This window comes from Rana temporaria, chromosome 4 (genome assembly GCF_905171775.1).
Source record: "Rana temporaria chromosome 4, aRanTem1.1, whole genome shotgun sequence".
Taxonomy (NCBI): Eukaryota; Metazoa; Chordata; class Amphibia; order Anura; family Ranidae; genus Rana; species Rana temporaria.
The window spans coordinates 418,232,640-418,256,173 of record NC_053492.1 but is presented as its reverse complement, the minus strand read 5'-3'; the positions used below and the strand labels follow the sequence as shown (position 1 = coordinate 418,256,173).

The window sequence follows — 23,534 nt, the reverse complement described above, 5'->3', positions numbered from 1 at the left end:
TTAGTGCAGTCCTCCTTTACTTACCTCATCTTTCCATTTTGCTTTCAAATGTCCTTATTTCTTCTGAGAAATGCTCACTTCCTGTTTTTCTGCCTGTAACTACACACAGTAATGCAAGGCTTTCTCCCTGGTGTGGAGAAAGCCTCTTGAGGGGGCGAGCAGGAGTGTCAGAACGCCCACTAACACACAGCTACTTTCTCTATCTGCAAAGTAGAGAGCGTCCTGACCAGGGGTCAAGTCCTGGGGAAAAAAGTGTGGGAACTCCAACCCAAGATCCTCTCCCCCACCAAAAAAAATAAAAAATGATACGCTCATATGCATAATTACAAAACTGCATGTTTTTTTTTCTAAATCTTTCTAAATCCCGCGATAACTTGCGGCAGACCTCCACAATGTCTCCTGGGAACAATGACAAAAGCTCCCAGGAGACATTGCGGGATCGAGGAAGTGACGGAATACCTGCACACTACCTGATGAATCCATATACAGGAAGCGGCCAGTAACTTAAAGGATTACTAAGGTTCGCCTGCCCCTGACAGTGACTAGAGCTGGGCATCACCGCTTAGTGAAGGATTGGCTCGGGTGGCTCGGCTGCTCTAGTCCTGCAAAGGGAACTGAGTTCCTGCTGTGAAAAAAGTGCAGGAACTCCGTTCCCAGGCGTTCCCGCAGGACTTGAGCCCTGGTCCTGACCCTCCTGACACTGATATAGGGGAAATTGATGTAAGAGGGGACATCGATATAATGGGAGGAACTGATGTAAGGGGGGTTCTAAAGTAAGAGGGAACACTAACGTAAAGAAGGAATCTGATGCATAAGGGGGGAATTGATGTATGGGGGGCTTAGACGTAAAGTGGGACACTGATGTACGGGGGGGGACACTGATGTAAGATGGGGCATTAATGTAAGGGGGGACGCTGATGTAAGGAAGGACACGGATGTAAAAAGGGTAACTAATCTAAGGTAGGGCATTGATATAAGGGGGGACACTGATGTAAGGTGGAACTCTGATGCAAAAGAGGATTCTACGCCACTGCTCCTTCCCATTCAGCCCATTCAACAAACAGGAATGCTGTTAGTATTTCTGAAAGTACAAATTGAAGTCCCTGCAATCCATTAAAAGAGACACATTTTAATGCTGACATAACACTTATTTTATTTTTTATTCCTCTATCTCCAGAAGCCTTGCAGTTAACTAGATCTTACACTTTAATTTGGCATACTGCCAGTAACTGGTATGCCCATAGTTTCTCTTGTGACTAGTAAAGTTTCTAGGTCTTGTTTGCCCTAGGAGGAGTGTGCTGGGTGTATTCTAACGACAGAGAGACATGTTCAGTATTGTGTTTTATTACCTTTCTTCACATTTGTTATGCACATTTCTTAGGTAGCACATACATTCCCACACCCTAGCTGATCGACTGCTTGGACAACAATGTACATCACTATATTGATACTTCTGCTGAGCATTGTAATCTTTGCAAGACGAAGACGGAATCGTGTTTTTTTGGACCCTGAAGAACGAGCGGTTCTCATCACTGGCTGCGATTCAGGCTTCGGGAATCAACTCGCTCGCAGGTTACTTGATATGGGCTTCATGGTCTTTGCTACCTGCCTGTTCCCGGAAGGAGAAGGGGCTCAGTCTCTAATAAATCATTCCTCCTCTGGGAAGGTGAGGGTGGTCAGGCTGGATGTTACCAGTGACAAGGAGGTTGCTGAGGTGAAGCAGTACGTACAAGATAACCTTCCTGCTAAAGGTATTACTGTATTTGTTTGTTTTCATTGTGCTGTGATCACCATTGCTGTCTCCAAGAGCCACGGCCCTGCTTTGCAGGGAAAGAAAATCCAACACATTCCCACTGTCAGGTAGGAGCTCTGCGTTGTTTACATAGGCAGAGCTCTGTCCAGCGCCTCACGGGAGTGCAGAATCACGCATATATATAGGGACACACACAGCTCATTCCTCACAATTCATGGCTTCAGTAATATTTGCACTCTAACAGGGGCGGCCGCCACCCCTATCCATGCCTCCGCCCCTCCTATCCACTGGTCCAGCCCCTTGCAGGACACCAGTCGCATGAATTATAGAGGCAGGGGTGTTTTTTTGATTAGAGTCAAAGGTTTTTAATAGGTTTCAAAATAGGGTGAACTCTGGGTGAAGAGCTTTGCGAACGGAGCCCACCAGGTGTTTTAGAATAGCGAATGAATATGAACCTATGTGGGTTAGAATAGCGAATTAATATTCGCTATTCTAACACTGGTTCTCCTCCTGGCCAATCAGGAAGTGGGTATGAGACCCGTCACCCGATTGGCTGAAAGGACAAGTGATCCTATTGGACACCTAGGAGGGGAGAGGAGCAGCACACTGGAAGCCGTCATGGAGGAGAGGACACGGAGCATGCTACCTGCCACCCACTAAAATGGCGTAAGTGCCAAACCGACCGGCAAACAGCGCGAGGGGGGGGGGGGAGGTGTCGCCAGCCATGCAGTATCCATGTCACAAGTTATATTTGCATTTTAGCACATATACTTAATTTCCCATTATCTATGCCACAAAATGCCCCATCTCTGTCACATGCAGTGCCCCATGCATCTAGATTACAGGCACAGCCTGATCCTTCTCTAGTGTAATCAAATTCATTCCTTATCTGCTTTTATGAAATTGGCTTTACTAATGGAAATTATATGTTTCTGGTTTTATGTTATGGAACTAAAAATATTTATTTTCTTTTAGGACTGTGGGGTATTGTTAATAATGCCGGCATAAGCACATGGGGACGTTTTGACTGGCACACAATTGAAGAGTCCCGGCGAATTCTAGATATTAACCTACTTGGAAGCATTAGGATCACACTCGCTTTTTCACCACTGATACAGAAAAATAAAGGTGAGATATTGTTGTTTTCTTTGCTGTTTTTAGACCAGGCATCTGGAGCATGTACCACACAGCCAATGGCAAGCATTTCAGAGGCGTCTTTGGCTTATAATGTTTATCTTCTGGCCAGTTTCCAGGTCTTAGAACTGCAAATTCCTTTACCTATTTGGTAACATAGAGACTTGTGCATAAAAAGTCAGTTAGCAATTTGATTATCGGAGCAGGAAGCATGTGAAGGTCCAAGTCAGGGCCGTCTTTAATATGGTTTGGGCCCTGGGCAAACATTTTTTTTGGGCCCCCCTCCAGCTTATTTTGGGCCTGGCTGGTTCACATGTATGTTTTGGCGGCCCTGATTTGTGCAGGTACAGCAGCCCATTGATTTGAATGGGCCGCCATGCCTTTGTTTCCTGCAGAAAAAAGGTGCATTCAGCATTTTAAAAATAGTTGCCTTGAAATCCATTCTGCTTTTGCACCATGCTACTTACCTGCAGTTCTTGCACACACAAACACACTGTGTTTTTAAAAGCGTGACCTAAACGTCTAAAAATGCAGCAAGTTTGACAGTGCGGGAACTGCAGATAAGTCACAGCAGACAGCAGAATGGACAGACAGTGCTGTATTTCAGTGCTTGATGGGCATAGGCGTGCCTATTACATGAGGCATTCGCTTTTCTTTGCAGGAAACGCAGGCATGGCGGCCCATTCAAATGAATGGGCTGCTATGCCTGCGCAAATGTGGGCCGCCAAAACACATACATGTGAACCAGGCCCAAAATAAGCCCATCAAGCAGTTAGATACAGACAGTAATGCCATGTGCTCTGAGGCCTTACTCAGCCTGGACTGCAGGTCTGGTCTGTGATTTAAAGAGTTCCTCTATTTTACACATGGCATGGCATGGGGTCCCATGGTGCTAAAGCAGAATGGACAGACGGTGCTGTGATCCCATGCCATGCCATGTGTAAAATAGAGGAACTTTTTAAAACACTGACCAGACCTGCAGTGAATCATCAAATATTATAAAGACTTTGGGCACACTCTACAGAAAACTTCTATTTACAATATAGATTAGCAAACAGTGACATACCTTGAGGAGCAGGACATGAAAAAGTCAGCCTCGGGAAGAGCAAACTGGGGATGTTATAAAATCACATTCTAATTCACTTTTATATACAAGCAGCACCCAGTGGCAGGGAGGGAGAAGTGCACATCTAAAGGGAAGCCAGGGGTGCTGTACATTTTTAAACACTGGGGAGGGAAGCAGTACTGTCACTGGCTGCGTGCCGCTGATGATTTTCAGCCTGATTTGTGGGCAGCACAGGGGCTTAACGGGCGGCAGGGCCGCCATCATGAATTATGGGGCCACTTACACATCTTCAGGCATGGGCCCCCTGGAGCAGAGAACCGGGATGGGGGGGTGCTGCCGCCTGAAATTGAGAAGCAGGGGGGGGCTGCCGCGAATTTAGAAGCGGGGGCCCTTTACAAAAAAAGAAAAAAGAAATAAACAAAAATATATATAAAAAAAGGGGTGTAGCCATCCTCTGGGCCCTTTAATAAAAAGAAAAAAAGAAAAAAATATATACATAAAAAATATATTTTAAAAGGGGGTTGCAATCTGGGGCCATGGGGACCTCTGGGCCCTTTAATAATTTCTTTTTTAATAAAAATAAATTACAAAAAAGGGGGTTGCCATCCGGGACCTCTGGGCCCTTTAATAAAAAATAATAAAAAAAATATATAAAAAAGAAACATTTATAAAAAAAAATAAAAAAAAGGGGGGGTTGCCATCCAGGGCCCTGGGGACCTCTGGGCCCTTCAAAAAAAAAAAAAATATATAAACAAAAATAAAAAAAACCTCTGAGCCCTTTAATAATAAATATATATATTTATATATATATATATATATATATATATATATATATATATATATATATATATATATATAAAAGAAATACAAAGAAATACAAATTTAAAAAAACATTTTTTATAAAAAAAAAGGGGGGTTGCCATCCGGGGGCCCTGGGGACCACTAGGTCCTTTAATAATAATAATAACATTTATATTATATTTTATATATATATATATATATATATATATATATATATATATATATATATATATAATAAATAAATAAATATATAAAAAAAGATTTTTTTTATAAAAAAAGGGGGGTTGTCATCCGGGGCCCTGGGGAACTACGGGCCCCTGGGGACCCCCAGACCTCTAAAAAAAAATGGCCCTTTAATAAAAAATAAAATAAAAATATATTAAAAAAATTTATATTTTTTTTATTTAAAAATAAATAGAAAAAGGGGCGTTGCCATCTGGGGCCCTGGGGGCCTCCGGGCCCCTGGGGACCCCTAAAAATTGTCCCTTTAATAAAAAATAAAAATATATTAAAATATATATTAAAAATATATTAAAAATATTTTTTTTTAATTTAAAAATAAATACAAAATTGGGGGGTTGCCATCTGGGGCCCTGGGGGGCTCCGGGCCCCTAAAAAAAAAAAAAAAAAAAAATTTAGCCCTGCGGTAAAGACGGCCCTGGTCCAAGTGGCGGTTGCTGTTTTGATACCATTAAGAACATTTTTGCAGATTGTAGTGAGGTTTATGGTAAGCATTTTGAATGCTCTCTTGGTGTGTGAAGATGCACTGAAGTGGCTGCAAAGAGCCAGCGGATTCACTTTGTTGGATTACATTTGGAGGAACTTTTCAATTGAAAATTGTTGTTGTTTTATTATTATTTATCGCATGGTCACCTTATCGCACTAAGTACTTTTATAGTTTTTTTAAAGTATTTTGCACAAATTATATTGTACTTAGTGGCCCAGATTCTCAAAGGGCTTACGACGGGGCAACGCAATGTACGCCGTCGTAAGTCCTAATCTGGGTCGTTGTATCTATGCGACTGATTCTTAGAATCAGTTACACATAGATATCCATTAGATCCGACAGGCGTAAGGCTCTTACGTTGTCGGATCTTAAATGCAATTTTTTTTTTTTGCCGCTAGGTGTCGCCTCCGTCGTTTTCCCCGTCGAGTATGCAAATTAGCAAAATACGCGAATTCCCGAACGTACGCGCAGTCGACGCAGTGAAGTTACGATGTTTACGTTAGATTTGTTGCCCCTGCTATATGAGGGGCAACCAATGTTAAGTATGGCCGTCGTACCCGCGTCAAAATTTTTAAATTTATGTCGCTTGCGTAAGTCGTCCGTGAATGGGGCTGGACGCCATTTACGTTCACGTCGAAACCAATGACGTCCTTGCGACGTCATTTGGAGCAATGCACCCTGGGATATTTTCCGGACGGCGCATGCGCAGTACGTTTGGCGCGGGAACGCGCCTAATTTAAATGCTCCACGCCCCCTACCTGGCTCATTTGAATTAGGCGGGCTTGCGCCGGGTGATTTACGCTACGCCGCCGCAACTTTACAGGCAAGTTCTTTGTGAATAAAGCACTTGCCTGTAAATCTTGCGGCGGCGTAACGTATATCAGATACGTTACGCCCGCACAGTTTTACGCCCATCTACGAGAATCTGGGCCAGTGTGTGTATTAGATTTTTCATGGTTTTATTATGACATTATGTCTTTATAAAATGTACAGTATATATTAGAGCTCACGTGGAAGGGTAGCATTCTTGTGTACTTTAGGTATATGGTAAAAGTACGATGTTATGTAATGTTCTCTGCTGAGAAATTATTTTCCAGCTTTACTGATTACACCCTTCTTGTACGCCTGATCCACCAAGCTATTTAATAGGGGCTTGTAGATGGACAATGGGTCCCTATTAGGTTTCTGGTAGGTGACAGAGTCTGATATGAGCCTATTGGCTTCATTTATGTAATCCACCTTATTCAAAGTTACAATTCCTCCTCCCTTGGCCGCACTTTGAATTACATTGCTGTCATTGTGTTCCAGGTTCTCCATTATGTAGTGGACCCAGCTATATTGTGAAAAAGGTGTGGTGACTGTGATAAGGAAGGTCACCCATGCATATGCTGTAGTGGGGACCAGGGCCGATCCTCGCTATAGGCTCACTATGCAAGCGGCTTAGGGCCCCGCAAAGCTGCAAAGGGCCCCCCAAATTACTAGAGGCCCCGCCTGGTGAGAAGTCATTTTCGCCCCCTCACCCCGCTTCTAAACTCGCTGGCTGAGTCATTTCCGACAGCAGAACACCCCCTCCCCCCGCTTCTCAACTTTCTTTAATGTGACATGTCACTGTCGTCAGCGCCCCCCCGATTCTCATTTTTAATGTGCCATGTCATTTTGCTTAGGGCCCCAGGGAGGTCAGGATCGGCACTGGTGGGGACAGCCCCACATATAGGACACACTTGTGCCATCAGAGTCCCTTCCTTTTATTATTAGGATTACATTTATCCTTCAATAATAAGCTAAACATTTCTAAGGCTGGGTTCACACTACGATTTTCCCGTCCGTCAGCCGCATACGATTTATATGAAAAAACGTATGCGGCTGAAACGGACGTAAACGTATGGAACCGCACATATGTGCGTTTTCCATTGACTTTAATGTTAAAAAAAAACGTATGCGTTTGCCATACGGTTTCAAAAACGGCCGCAAAACTGTGGTTGAACACGGTTTTGCGTACTGTTAAAAAACGTTTTGCCAGCAAATCGTACGCACCCGGATGCATCTGAGTGCATACGATTTGCAATGCATTGTCTATGTATGCGTTTTCCCGTACGGGCCCGTACGTTTTCAATACTGAAATCGTATGCGGCTGACGGACGGGAAAATCGTAGTGTGAACCCAGCCTTACAAGGATTTTCTAATCTTCTGATGTTTTAATCTTCAAATTGTTGTAAAATATATCCCAAAGGTAGAATTTAGTTTATACCTCATAAAATTTACAGGAAAATTCCTTGACGATCACGTGTGTGAGAAATTCTTTTCACGCATGGAGGCTAGTCTATAAAGATCCATATTAAACGTTTCAAATCTCAACTTATTGTTTTATTTCATCTGCCTATATATAGATATATATATATATATATATATATATAAATAAAACATTTTTTATACAATCTTTTATATATTCATATATTTCTTACATGTTTTTTTACATATCATGCAAAGGTTCGTCTTAAATATAAATCTTGCACAAAATAAATATACAATACACAATCTATACACAATAATATTCACCAAATATACATGTAGCGCCCCCTTACTTTCAGTATAGGCACTACGCTAAAGTTAGTGGGGAATGGGAGAGTTATTTTGCTCCCATTCACAATTTGTAAAATTGCAGGGCTGCTGTCCTTTCAGAACTGTCTTGTAGGTCAGTCTGCGTTTCAGGGGTGTTAGAGAGGTTCTGGCAGAGCCACATTTCCCCAGCAGCCAATTGGAGGAGTTTTCCCTCGCTGGGCATGCTGGGGAAGGGTATATCTGGGGCAGGCGCCATTGATTGGGGGTCTTCTTCTGTTCTCTTCGCGGGGTCTGAGTTTCAGGTGTGGCATCCACCTTCAGGGTGCGCGCATCCATGGACCCCGCCACCATGGCCTACCTGGCCGGAGTTGCACACCATGCGGAGCTTCATCCTGATGATGAGAGGGGCCCCAGCGACTTGCTGGGTCCCAACCTTTGCTAAGAGGATCCTAAGCTGAGAGCTGTTGCAATGGGGAATCGGCTCAGGGAGAACCCAGAGAGAGGTTATCCAGGAGGTCTGAACGAACCATCGGGGATCTGGACACCACAATGCTGACAGGTACATTACAGCTGTCAACCGGTGATCTTAACTGAAATCTACTGGGAGGATTCGCTCAATCCAATTATTGCACCCTGAATTGCTAGGCCCCTGGCTGAGGTCCAGAGTCAGGCCTGTGGCAGAGGTCTGTTCCTCCCAGCGATTCACAAGTGACACTTCGGCTGCCAGGCGTGTGACAGAAGTCTGTCCAGGGGCACTTTACCCACTCTGGCTAGAGTGGCGACGAACTGATCTCATTGTTACAAAGAGCAGGACTGCTCTTTTCATATCCAAGGCCTGATACTAAAGTTGCTCTTATTCTTCATCAACCTTTCCTATCTTGTCTTATGTTGATGTTGGCCATGTTGGGCCTTGGAATAAAGCATTGAAAAACCCAATTGATGACTGGACCTTCGCTCATTGCCTCAACACACTAGCATCACCCCTAGACACCCTGCAAGGTAACTCAATACGCAGATCCCACAAACAAACCAGCGGCTCCTGCGGGGGTAGCGCTACATACATATATGTATATAGAATTAATTTTAAACATACACAATAATGTTAAGAAATGTCTATTTTTTAAAAAAATATTTTCTATTTTATTTTTATTAATTATATTTAGGTTTCAGTATCAGTGGTGTACTAGTTATATCCCAAAAAAATTAAGTAGCTTTATATCCTGTTTGCCCCTTTCCCTCCCCACCCCCAACCATCTAAATAGGTCCCACTATGTATGGCTCACAGTACTCTGCCTCTCCTTTATGTTTCTCCAGCTTCCAGTGTCCCGCACGGTCCTGTGCACCAGTAATGTTGTTTAACTCTTGATTGGACAGATTACAGACTATACTCTTGACCCAATAAACTGTGTTTAACTCTTATTTGGGGCATCTCAGATCCTTCAAGCCACAATGCAATTTTCTACCCTCACCATGCTAAGAGTGAATACGTTAAAACCTTTTACTCCATGGTTATTCAGAGTCCTTAAGGTCATTCCAATCTCACTCCATTAGAGAAACTAGCTCTGGAGAACCTGGAACACAGTGACAGCATTGTCATTCGAAGTGCGGACAAGGGAGGAGGGATTGTCATTTTGAATAAGGTGGATTACATAAATGAAGCCAATGCGCTACTATCAGACTCTGTCACCTACCAGAAACTTAATAGGGATTGTCCATCTACAAGCCCCTATTGCGTAGCTTGGTAGATGAGGTGTACAAGAAGGGTGTAATCGGTAAAACTAAAAAACTATTTCTCAGCAGAGATCATTACATAACACTGTATCTTTACCATATACCTAAAGTACACAAGAATGCCACACATCCACCTGGACGTCCCATCATTGCAAGAATGGATAGCCTTACCTGCTACATCTCACAGTACGGAGACTTCTTTCTGCAGCCGATTGTAACATCCCTTCCAGCCTATGTGAGGGATTCTACCCATGTCTTAGAACATTTGGAACCATACAAGTGATCTCCAGAATGTACATGGCTATCTTTGGATGTGTGCTCCTTGTACACATCCATCCCCCACAATGCTGGCATTGAAGCCCTTGATTATTTTATATCCAAAACAGACTACTTAAACCCCCTTTAGGCCCAGTTCATTAGTGACTGTACAGCCTTTGCCTTAGTACACAACTACTTTCAATTCCAAGGTGCTCACTATGTACGAAAGTCAGGCACGGCTATGGGAGCTCATTTTGCACCATGCTATGCAAATGTATTCATGGGGTTTTGGGAAGAGAGGTATATTTGTAAAAATAATAATTTTAGCAGACACTTAACTTACTATGGTCGCTTTTTTGATGATATTATCATCAGTTAGGAAGTTTCTCCAGATGCGATTCCAGCCTTTGTAGAACATTGTAACAACCACCCATACAATGTTCAATTTACAAGTTACTGATCCAAAGAAGTTGGTATTCTTGGATCTTCTCTTATCTGATGATGATAATGGAAACTGAGGGCCAGATTCTCGTACCTGCGGTGCAGCGTAACGTAACCCGTTTACGTTACACCGCCGCAAGTTTTCAGTCTAAGTGCCCGATCCACAAAGCACTTACCTGGAAACTTGCGGCGGTGTATCGTAAACACGTCCGGCGCAAGGCGGCCCAATTCAAATGGGGCAGGTACCATTTAAATTAGGCGCGCTCCCGCGCCGGACGTACTACGCATGCTCCGTTCGCAAGTTTCCCGACGTGCTTTGCGCAAAATTACGACGCACCGACGTGTTGAGAATCGCGACGTGCGTAACGTACTTACACCGGGAAAACAAAAAAATTCAAAAGCGACGCGGGAAAGACGGGCATACTTTAACATGGAGGAGTAATTTTCCACCATGTTAAGAGCAGCCCTATCTTTGCGACGGGAATCTAACACTTGCGCCGACGTAACGACGGGAAAAACCTTTGTGGATCGCCGTAACTGCTAATTTGCATACCCGACGCTGGTTTACGACGCGAACTCCCCCCAGTGGTGGCCGAAGTATTGCATCCTAGGATCCGACGGTGTAATTCAATTACACCTGTCGGATCTTAGGGCTAGCTATGCGTAGCTGATTCTATGAATCAGTCGCATAGTTAGAATGGCCCTAAAACTGCAGGCAACTCTTATTTGCATCATATTAGTTGTCATTTAGCCAGTTGGAAACACAGTATACCTTACAGTCAGTAACGTTAGAGCACTTAAACTCAAAATTAGTAACATTCCCTCCCTGTTTGATATTCGCGGTACATACAAATGTAAAAAATCGAATTGTAAGGCTTGTGCGTTTATCAAACATGGTCAGAAAGTATTCACAGATAGGAATGGGAAAACCTATAATATCAAATAATTTATCACATGTGGCACCCAATATGTGGTTTATGGTGGCCATGTGGTTCATACTATGTGAGCCGTACAATCCGCACAATGCAAACCAGGTTCAATTAACACAGGAGGTTCATCGAGGAGGGCATAACCAAACATAGTGTGCCGTGCCATTTTAGTATGCACCACCAAGAGCCTACTAATGGCTTAGAGCTGTTTGGCATAGAAGCCATTTCTATGCATTTACCAGAAGGTGAAATATTCTCTAAACGATGTCACAGAGAAACTTTCTGGATATTCACTTTAAATTCTCTGAGTCCAGGAGGTTTAAATGAGGAATTGGAGATTAGTACAATCATGTAACTCCTCATATAGATGTTCCAGCTCATAGCCTTAAATTGATCTATATACAGAATCTCACAAAAGTGAGTACACCCCTCACATTTTTGTAAATATTTTATTTTATTATATCTTTTCATGTGACAACACTGAAGAAATTACACTTTGCTACAACGTAAAGTAGTGAGTGTACAGCTTGTATAACAGTGCCATTAATGTCTAAACCGCTGGCAACAAAAGTGAGTACACCTTTAAGTGAAAACGTCCAAATTGAGCCCAAAGTGTCAATATTTCACAGAGCTTTACAGGTTGCCACTGGAGTCCTCTTCCACTCTTTCATGACATCACGGCGCTGGTTGATGTTAGAGACCTTGCGCTCCTCCACCTCCTGTTTGAGGATACCCCCCAGATGCTCAATAGGGTTCAGGTGAGACATGCTTGGCCAGTCCAGCACCTTTACCATCAGCTTCTTTAGCAAGGCAGTAGTCGTCTTGGAGGTGATTTTGGGGTCATTATCATGTTGTAATACTGCCCTACGGCTCAGTTTCCGAAATCCTCTGTGCAGTTGGTTTTGCATAGAGCAGCCTGGATCCTCCTCTTCTTGGGTCCCTCTTTGCTGCTCCTAGTCCCTCCCTCCTTTGAGTACCCCTCAGACAGAAGCTTGCTACAGGGGTCACCCAAGCTGAGTCAGAGATCTGTGTATCCATTTAGACATGGAGCCCTGGCCTGGCCCCGCCCCCTCTCTCCCCTGATTGGCTGACTGACTTTGATTGACAGCTGTGGGAGCCGATAGCGCCACTGCTTTGTCTCAGGCAATCAGAAGGATTGTACTGGATGGCTGAGGGGATTGTGGACATCGCTGGAGAGAGAAGGAGCTCAGGTAGGTAATTGGGGGGTGCTGGGGAGGCTGCTATTTACAGAAGGTTTTTTTTTCTTTGTTTTCTTTGTCTGAATTTCTCACTTCCTGTTCCTCCTCAGTAAGCTGTTCTGGCTGACTAACCCCCAGCCAGAAAGGCTCGGATGATGGGGGCAAGCTTACTGAGGAGGAACAGGAAGTGAGAAATTCAGACAAAGAAAAAAAAAACATTTAGAAGGGAAATCAAAGGAAAAGGTAAGTGAACCAACAATGCACTAGCTTAACCTCTTCCCGCCTGCACAGCAGGTTTTTACGGCCACAATGTGGCTCTTAATTGCCGAGAGGCCACCTATCTACGGCCTCCAGCCACTGGGGGGCCGTGAGCGGCGCCGGCGGCGCGCGCACGGCCGCCGCGTCAGTCATGTCCCGATGCGCGTGCCTGGCGGCCGCGATGTCCGCCAGGCACCCCCGATCGGCAGTCACGGAGACAGGGACGTGAAACTCTGTGTGTAAACACAGAGCTCCACATCCTGTCAGGGAAAGGAGACCGATGGTGTGTCCCTTGTACATAGGGACAACCATCGGTCACCTCCCCCAGTCAGTCCCCTCCCCCCACAGTAAGAATCACCTAGCAGGGCACACATTAACCCCTTCCTCGCCCCCTAGTGTTAACCCCTTCCCTGCCAGTCACATTTATACAGTAATCAGTGCATTTTTATAGCATTGTTCGCTGTATAAATGTGAATGGTGCCAAAAATGTGTCAAAAGTGTCCGATGTGTCTGCTGTAATATCGCAGTCCTGACAAAAATTGCAGCCATTACTAGTAAAAAAAATAAAAAAATCATAATTCTATCCTCTATTTTGTAGACGCTATAACGTTTGCGCAAACCAATCACTATACACTTATTGCGATTTTTATTTTTACCAAAAATATGTAGAAGAATACGTATCGGACTAACCTGAGAAAAAAAATATATATATTTTTTATTGGATATTTATTATAGCAAAAAGTAAAACATTGTGTTTTTTTCAGAATTGTCGCTCTATTTTTGTTTAATAGCGCTAAAAATAAAAACCGCAGACATGATCAAATACCATCAAAAGAAAGCTCTATTTGTGGGAAAAAAAGGACGCCAATTTTGTTTGGGAGCCACATGGCACGACCGCGCAATTGTCATTCAAAGCGTGACAGTGCTGAAAGCTGAAATTTCGCCTGGGCAGGAAGGGGGTATATGTGTCCAGTAAGCAAGTGGTTAAAGGAACCTATTTAGAAAATAAAAAAACTAACCTTTACAACCCATTTAACCATGCAGGTGTTAGAGTGCAGGCCCTATACACAGACCAGAGGTAAGCAGACAGACAGGGCATGAAAGTATTACTACAGATGGGGGGGTCATGCTCTTCTTCAGTATGTCACAGTACATGTTGGCATTCATGGTTCCCTCAATGATCTGTAGCTCCCCAGTTCCGGCAGCACTCATGCAGCCCCAGACCATGACACTCCCACCACCATGCTTGACTGTAGACAAAACACACTTGTCTTTGTACTCCTCACTTGGTTGCCGCCACACACACTTGACACCATCTGAACCAAATAAGTTTATCTTGGTCTCATTACCTGGATTTCTGCAGCACGGATCGTTTACAGCCCATACGAGGGTCTTAAATATTATATTGGACTATAGTGTTAACCCATAGAGCGCCAGTGAATCTTTTTTGTATCAATATATGCTTTCTAGACCACAGGAGATGGTTCCAGTAATCCATGTCCTTGTCTGCTTGTCTTCAGCAAACTGTTTGTGGGCTTTCTTGTGCATCATCTTTAGAAGAGGCTTCCTTCTGGGACGACAGCCATGCAGACCAACTTGATGCAGTGTGCGACGTATGGTCAGGTCTGGACTGGGACAAAAATTTGGCCCTGGACTTCATCCAGAATGGCCCACTTTAATTTTTTAAACATGCACAAAAACAGTATATAAACTATACAAAAAACATAAGTAAACACATTCCACTGTAAGTATAAACTACTTTTTTTTTAACTCTTTATTTCGAGAAAAATAAACATTCCAATATTGCAACGCCTTTAGAATGACATTGTGCAAGTTACACTCCGTTCAATGGCAGGTGTCATAAATAAAGAAACAGTTATAAATAAATAACATCTTATTTTTGAATATATAATCCAATATCACCGTTAGGGCCTATAGAAGAATTCCATTTTCTCTGCAACTTGGTCAATGATCTCATCAGAGTCAAGAGAGCAGATGATGTCCTTTTCTGTTGAAATCAACATAAAGACAAAACATAAAATGTGTTAACTGAAAATATACTGAAAACTCCTCACTCACCTCTTTTATTATTTCACTTATTCTCCTCTGTATTTTTCTCCTCCTTCTCACATCACTGTACGTTATGCAGGAACATTGCTACAGCCTCATTGGCTGGAATTTCAGAAACTGGCATTGCTGCACAGCCATTGGCTGAGTCAGGGAACTTGCACACTATGAAGTGAGGTGGTGGGCAGTGTGGATGACGGGTCTTTCCCATTCCAACTAGCCAAACCCCCCCCCCCCCCAAGCTGGTCGGCCAACCCCAAAGGTCACCCAAGCAGTACAGCGGTGCTCAAAGTATTGGCTGCGTGAGCCGTGCTGTCATTACTTTGACAGGCTGTCGCTGAAACCAGCCCACTGAGCCATCAGCCCACCGGGAAAACTCCCGGTACTCCCGATGGTCAGTTCATGCCTGCGTATGGTCTGAGCACTGAAAGGCTGTCCCCCTAGCCCTTCAACCTCTGAAGCAATTCTGGCAGCACTCATTCGTCTATTTCACAAAGACAACCTCTGGATATGACGCTGAGCACGTGCACTGAACTTCTTTGGTCGACCATGGCGAGGCTTGTTCTGAGTGGAACCTGTTCTGTTAAACGGCTGTATGGTCTTGGCCATTGTGCTGCAGCTCTGTTTCAGGGTCTTGGCAATCTTCTTATAGCCTAGGCCATGATTATGTAGAACAACAATTCTTTTTATCAGATCCTCAGAGAGTTCTATGTCATGAGGTTCCATGTTGAACTTCCAGTGACCAGTAAGAGAGAGTGAGAGCGATAACACAGAATTTAACAAACCTTCTCCCAATTCACACCTAAGACCTTTGTACACTAACGAGTCGCATGACACCAGGGAGGGAATATGGCTAATTGGGACCAATTTGGACATTTTCACTTAGGGGTGTACTCACTTTCTGTTGCCAGCGGTTTAGACATTAATGGCTGTGTGTTGAGTTATTTTGAGAGGACAGAAAATGTACACTGTTATACAAGTTGTACACTCACTACTTTATATTGTAACAAAGTGTAATTTCTTTAGTGTTGTCACATTAAAAGATATAATTAAATATTTTCAAAAATCAGAGGGGTGTACTCACTTTTGTGAGATACTGTATGTATTTATACACATCGCAGCCCTTGATTCACTAATATTTGACTGATGGTTGATCCCTATATTATGTAGTGGACCCAGCCATATGGTGAAAAAGATGTGGTGAGTGACTGTGATAAGGAAGGTCACCCATGCATATGCTGTAATAAGGACAGCCCCACATATAGGACACACTTGTGTCATCAGAGTCCCTTCCTTTTATTATTAGGATTGAACTTATCCTTCAATGATAAGCTAAACATTTGATGGTTTAATCTTCAAAGTTCTGTACAACATATCGCAAAGGTAGAATTTATTTTATACCTCATGATTTGTTGCCTCAGTAAATTAATGGGGTAGGGAGGGTACCATCATCCTATAAATGATATAGTCGGAAACGTGGGGGAAGGAGATAAATCAAGGCTACTCCAGGCAAGTACCCTTGATCACCAATGATGGTAGGACTATTGCGGTACCCAGACATGAAACAGTTGTATATAAAAAAGTTTAACAATTTATTAGAAAAGAAAATACAAAGATACAACAATAAAGGTCACAGCAGTGACAAAGTTAGCACTATTAGGTAACCAACACAAAACTTTAAAAACATTTGCAGTCTCCACAGGTAGGTGGAGGTAAGATTGATGTGAACAGTGACGTATTCCTCAACATGTTTCACGACAACTGTCGCTTCTTCAGAAGGCATCTTTCTAGAACATCTGAGAAAATATAGAGTCTTATAAATGTGATGTTTAAGACTTACTACAATGTAGCATAGCTACAGGTTAAATAGTTTATTTAGGAGTATATTTGAAAACGATAAGGCACGACTCAAAGTTGGCCCATAGGGCAATATGCAGCAATTATTGAGACACCCCAATTGGACAACGGGAGGATGTTGGATGGTACTGAAAAAATTGTAAATAACACATAGTAAGCAGCCATTTTAGTGGGAATAAAGAAATATAGAAATTGAACAAGGTGAAGGGAAGAAAGGTGAGGAAAGATAAAGGGAAGAGAAGGAAAAGTGATGATGGTAAAAGGGGAAGAGTCTAGGAAGAGTCTTGATGGTTACAAACTTCTTCCATTTACGGGTGATGGAGGCCACTGTGCTCATTGGGACTTTCAATGCTGCAGACATTTTTCTGTACCGTTCCCCAGATCTGTGCCTCAATACAATTCTATCTCGAAAGAATACAAACAATTCCTGGACTTCATGGCTTGGTTTGTGTTCTGACATGCACTGTTAACTGTGGGACCTTGTATAGACAGGTGTGTGCCTTTCCAAATCATGTCCAATCAAATGAATTTACTACAGGTGGACTCCAATCAAGTTGTAGAAACATCTCAAGGATGATAAGTGGAAACAGGGTGCACCTGAGCTCAATTTTCAGTGTCATGGCAAAGGCTGTGAATTCTTATGTACATGTGATAATAAAGTTGCAAAGATTTGAAAACAAGCTTATTTCACCTTGTCATTATGGAGTATTGTTTGTAGAATTTTAAGGAAAATAATGAATTTAATCCATTCTGGAATAAGGCTGTACCAAAACAAAATGTGGAAAAAGTAAATTGCTGCCAATACTTTCCGGATGCATTATATGTGCTTTTGCAATTGTTATGCCGCGTACACACGATCGTTCAAACCGATGAGAACGGTCTGATGGACCGTTTTCATCGGACCAAACCGATGGTGTGCGGGCCCCATTGGTTATTTATCCATAGGTTAAAAAAAAGCCATCTTGTTTTAAATTTAACCGATGGATTCCTAACCGATAGAAAAAAAAATAGTTTGTAGGCACGTCCATCGGTTAAAAATCCACGCATGCTCAGAATCAAGTCGACGCATGCTTGGAAGCATTGAACTTCGTTTTTTTCAGCACGTCGTTGTGTTTTACGTCACTGCGTTCTGTCACGATCGTTTTTTTAACCGATGGTGTGTAGGCACGACTTACCATCAGTCAGCTTCATCGGTTGACCTATGAAAACGGTCCATCAGACCGTTCTCATCGGATGGACCGATTGTGTGTACAGGGCTTTAGTTGTTTGTTCAGAATGAAAACTTTGTAAGTGTACAGATTAAAAAAAAAGTATTCCTTTGTTTTACTTGTCTGTAATTACAGGACGTATGGTGTTTATGTCAAGCATAAGCAGTTATTTGAGTGCGATGAATGGCATATATGCCATGTCAAAAGCTGGTATGGAGAAATTCTGTGATTCTCTGCGACTAGATATGATGCGCAATGGAGTAAGGGTAAGATTATATTTTTTTTAAATTGAGGCCTGCCAACAAGATTAGCCTTAGGGTCTGTTATGTGTGTATTTAGGAGTATATATTGTGTATGTGTGCATGTGTATATATAGTACATTGGTTTGACATACATTTACATAATTAAAACTGTCCTTCCCATGACCAATTTTTATACAGCTAAGCTATATTCTGTTCACCGTTTTCTTCTAATTCATTAAAATGGCTCTAAACCCTAACTCCGCCCTGGAGATGTGTGAACCAGCTCCCTTTAGAGACGGTCACAGTTTCCTGTCATGCAAATTGAGTGCGGGGAAACCTGCATCCAAATTGCATAAGCGTGAACCCAGCCTAAGGTAAAAAGCCTTCCACTGTCTTTTCCCCCCATCTCCCCCTCTCTAACACTTACTGGAGTCCTCTATCAATCCTATCTACAGGTCTCCTCTCCCTGCTCTCACAGGCTACACTGATACTGGTGGCAGCTATTGGCTCCTGCTGCTGTCAGTCAAATCCTGTGAGGGGCAGGATCAAGCCACGCTGTGTGTGTCTATGGATGCACACAGCCTGGGTTGGAAGTACGCCTGCTCATGTGCCGCCATAGCAATCAGAAGAGAAGAAGAGGAGCAGAAGAGGAGGTAAGGGGCTGCTCTGTGCAACACCCAGCCTGGACCTGCTGAGCGATGTCAGCTGACAGCGGGCTATAGCTGTCTGTCAGCTAAAAATGGGTCACAAAAGTGCAGAAAGAACTGCACTCCCCCCATATCAGAAGTGCAACCAAACGGTATGTACTTATGAGTACACTACCACACCACAACTGCGTGCATTGCGTTGTATTCAGTTGAATGGGGATAGTTTTTGCTGCGCTGCATTGCAAAGCCTCATGGCCCCACTCTGCTGTCACATGTTTTTACCATACCTCCCCCAGAATAAAAGTGTAAATGATGCCTTTAAGTTTGAAAAACCGGAACACCCCCCCCCCCCCAGGATTTTTTTTTATCTATGGCCTTGTTTGAGAGCTTGTAGATTTGCTACCGGCAAGTGTTGCACTTTGGGACACAGGGTTGGTTCTAGGACAGGTTACTGCCAGTCCCTTGACAGCAACCCTCTCTTGTTTAACTGGTTGGGTCTGGTCGTTTTGCAGTATCTTGCTATGCTATGCTATGTCCAGATTGACCACAATTGAAGAAATGGTCACAAGCAGTTCTCTGACCAGTTCTTTTGAAAGATTGACAACATCCATTGTTCATGCCCACTGTAACCTGAGGCCCTCTGAATTCAGATCTCGAGTTCTCAAACCTTGGAGTGTTTTCGGGATACCCTTTTTGTAGTCCCATATCGATCTGGTGCATAAGGTTTGTATAGAACAGCTTGTCTTTCTGTTCTTTTTTACCAATCTGACCAGCAATCTTAAAGTCCTTCCTGATTGTCACCTCTGGCAAGTTACCATGGTGAAGCCTCTGAGTAACTGGAATAGGTTCTTGTTTTGGTTGACTGTCACTCGAGTCCTTGCTTTTAGTACTTAGCTCTTTTATCTGTTCCTCAATCATTCTGGAGGTTTCCTGGAAATTCTGCTGCATAGTGTGGTATTGTCGTTTCAAATCAGCTAATTGCTGTTCCGGTTGGGGGTCTTTCTCACTGATGTTTGGTGCTTCAGCATCGTCCCTCTTTTTCTCTAGCTCACCGATGAATCTCTTAGTTGCTTGGAGAAATTGTGTCACCGCCTCCTCACTTTCAGTCTCAACCAGTTCATCTATCACCTCATTGACTATCTGCGTGTAGTGGCGCCGGGTTTTTCCTTTCACCATACTTTCTTCGGAGGCCTTGATAAACTGGCAAGTCTCAATGAGATCACTGACTGTCAGGTGAATCAGGTGCCCACTGATTTCATTTTGCAACTTTTCTATATCCATCTGTGTACAATTCCTGTAAAGCAACGGTTAATACCTTAATCTTCTCTCAGCTTCGCCACGGACAGCGTAACCGCTCTTTTCCACTTCCGTGACCTTTTTGCGTTTACTTTACCCGGCCCCACGTTGGGCGCCAATTTTGTTCCAAATATGCTGAAAGTATAGTCAATAATTTAAATGTGCGAAGGGAGTAGGCAGGGTAAAATCAGAAGTGTTTTTATTAAAAAGTTTCTGCAATGACACAATCACATGACCTTCAGACTGATAGACTGGGTAGCAACTGCTTTTGTGTTCATACATAATAATACACACCTATCTCTATAATTATAATATTCTCATATGCAGGAATAACATCCTCATAGAAAATAATAAACAATTGCACATGTTAATTAATCACACAACAGCCTTTACTGATCACAGGGATGTAAATGAAATCACTTTCACCCTGTTTATACCCTTAAATATGCTCCCTCTTACCTGCAATGACACAAACATATGACCTTCAGACTGATAGACTGGGTATCAACTGCTATTGTGTTCCCCCCAGAAACAATGGTCAGTTTTTTTTGTTCCCCCTGCTTATTAGCAATGGTTCCATTAGAATGTGCTTTCTGTCGTTCAAGCTTTGAACTCTATGCTGCCATCTACTGGTGATTTAATAGAAATGCCATGAGTTTTTTACTTTCTCCGTTAGAAGAACTATAATCCTCTTTTTTATGGGATACCTGATTTTGTCATCCCTTATACTACCATGAGTTTTAAAATTAGTTTAGGTGGTGTTCACCATGAAAGGATTTCTTAAATTGTTATTAGAATAGAAAACACTCATAGGTTTGTGTGTAGACTTTAATATATATTATGAATTATCTGCAAGCAAAAAGCAAGAATTTGCTAAACCTAATACACTATTAATTAGATCCCTAAGTCACACAGCAAAAAAATCTATCCAATCAATACTATTTTAAAGAACATAACCAACATATTCAAAGAAGTTTAAATAAAATAGCTGCAAACCGCTACATTGGCTACATTTGACAAAAATACACATTTATGTGTGGTGTGACCTATCAGAGGTTATGTAAGTTTGTTAAAGCAGCAGCTACAAAAAGTGTAGCTACTGACTTTTTATAAACAGCCACTCACCTGTCCCACGGCCCAGCGGTGTACTCACTGCAGCCGTATTCTCCCTGTGTCCTCTCTTCGCAGCCCCGGCATCTCTACTCTGGGCACCCGGCTGTGAGAGCTTGCGGCTTCACAGTCAGGTGCCCACTGCGAATGCGCTAGTGGTGCTGCGGTCTGTGACTGGCCCGGAAGTCTTCTAGGACATGTCATATGTCTCAGAAGACTTAGGGAGGGAGAGAAAGGTTACAGGGGAGGAAGCTCAGAAGCTCTCTTCGGGAGGGAGAGCCTAGGCGACCGGAACAGAAGTGGGAGCAGGTACCTGTCAAATTTGAGTACCTGTTCCCCCCCCCCCCGTCCCCCCCTCCTCCCCAAAGGCTCAGTTTCACAAACAGGAGCCAGGAAAGAGGCCTTAAAGCGGAATTTCCGTCACAATAAAGCCTGGACTGTGACCTTCTTGTAGATTTCACTGGAGCTAAGCAATACAGCCTGGTTAACGACCCGCTCCTGCTTGTCACACAATAATGAAGGATCAGAATCCCACTGATGGGATCATCCCTGTGCTATTTACTAACTGGCTTCAAATTCTGATCCTAGTTTTCCCAGACAAGACATTTTTAGATACCTGGGCTAGCTGTATGTGATTCTACATTTAGTGATTGTTTTAAGGACTATACTGTATATACTGTACAGTGTTGGATAACTATCATACCGACCTGCTGGATTTAGTACGTTCAATTACTGACCTGGAACAAGTATAAAGATAAGGGCCTGGATTCACAAAGCACTTGCGCCGACGTATCTCGAGATACGCCGCGTAAGTGCAAATATGCGCCGCCGTATCTGTGCGCCGTGCCCACAAAACTAGATACGCCTGAAAATAGGCTTCATCCGACCGACGTAACTTGCCTACGCTGGGGTAGAGTGGGCGCATATTTACGCTGGATGTATTTGGCGCTGCCATTGATGTTCTATTCATATGCAAATGAGGGAAATACGACAATTCACGAACGTACGTCCGTCCGACGCAGTGCGCGTAAAGTCATACGTCCTGCGCAAAGTTATGCCCCATAAAGGAGGTGTAACTCAGCAGCATCCATGCAAAGGGAACACAAGCCGACGTATTTTACGTAGGACGTGAATATGACTAGGCGTAGGTTACGTTCACGCCGTAAGCCCATTCGTCCGCCCGTGTGAAAGGGCCCTTATACTTTACAGATAACAATCCATTTCCACACCTGCTCTTAAAGGAGCTTATCCAGTACTCTACTGGCCTCATACATTCCTACATTATAAGTAAAGTTTTTTTTGTCTCATTCTTTCTTCCATGCACACTTAGAATACGAAAATACAAACTCAATGATGATAGAGCTTGTGGTTTAAAGTGAAGATATATACGCCCCAGTGCTGCAAAGCTAACCTTTATTTTCTATTCTCTAATTTTAGGTGTGTCTGATACAACCAGGTAATTATACGCAAGCTACAAATCTCCTGCCCCAAAAATCTACTGATGACATCTGGAATTCACTTTCTGCAGATGCAAAGGAAGGCATTAGCAAGGAATATGTGGAGAAAGCCAACCATTTTGTTAATTTATCTCTGTCTAAAGGTAGCAGTAAGGGCCATGAGGTGATAGATGCAATTGTAGATGCTCTCACCTCGGATACACCAAAGCCTCGATATTTAGTGGCCTCTATTGCAGAGAAAATATCGGTTTATCTTTACCTTTGGCTTCCAACCTCTCTGTTTGATAAAATCTTATCCCGAGCTTCTTCTTGATGAAATAAAGAAGGCAACGTGTCATGGCCAATATATTCAAAAGAGTTCTGTCATAATGTAGTTGTCATCACTTGTAAACTACCTCAATTGTTCTAAGCAACGTTTGTACATAAATGTTACAGCAAAAATACACTTATTCTTAAAGAGTAACTACACTTTTATGGGGAAAAGAATAGCAAATAAAGAACAAATAATATAGTGTATACAATTGCAACAAGTCATATTGCCCCCCCCCCCCCTTGCCCTATGGAGTGGACGCCGATAGGCATAGCTCATTAAAACAACGTCAATTGCTCGTAAGGTCAAAAGCGCCAATAAAGCTGTGACAAATAGGGTTACCACATGTCCAGGATTTACCCGTCCAGTCCAGGTTTTGAATCATGTGTCCGGGTTTCAGTCCACCGGAAACCTGGACACATTATTCAGACTGGGCTGTGGCTTTCCAAGTAACCAAGATAGTCACACACAAATCTGTTGCCAT

At 43.0% G+C, this 23,534-nt stretch overlaps 1 protein-coding gene across 1 annotated transcript; it reads left to right on the top strand.

Moving 5' to 3' along the window:
* The first annotated feature begins 1,341 nt into the window (after nt 1-1,341).
* LOC120937815 (D-beta-hydroxybutyrate dehydrogenase, mitochondrial-like) lies at nt 1,342-23,095 on the top strand. The gene is made up of 4 exons (XM_040351313.1): nt 1,342-1,751; nt 2,729-2,881; nt 18,124-18,254; nt 22,721-23,095. Exons 1-4 carry the CDS (start codon nt 1,430-1,432, stop codon nt 23,051-23,053), a joined length of 939 nt encoding a protein of 312 aa, XP_040207247.1. The 5' UTR covers nt 1,342-1,429; the 3' UTR covers nt 23,054-23,095.
* Nucleotides 23,096-23,534: the final 439 nt, after the last annotated feature.

Bases quoted from the DNA above. Each gene is read 5' to 3' on its own strand.
- LOC120937815 (XM_040351313.1), top strand. From the start codon at position 1,430: ATGTACATCACTATATTGATACTTCTGCTGAGCATTGTAATCTTTGCA. The intron at 2,882-18,123 runs GTGAGATATTGT...CTGTAATTACAG, and splicing joins ACTGATACAGAAAAATAAAG to GACGTATGGTGTTTATGTCA. The intron at 18,255-22,720 runs GTAAGATTATAT...CTCTAATTTTAG, and splicing joins TGATGCGCAATGGAGTAAGG to GTGTGTCTGATACAACCAGG.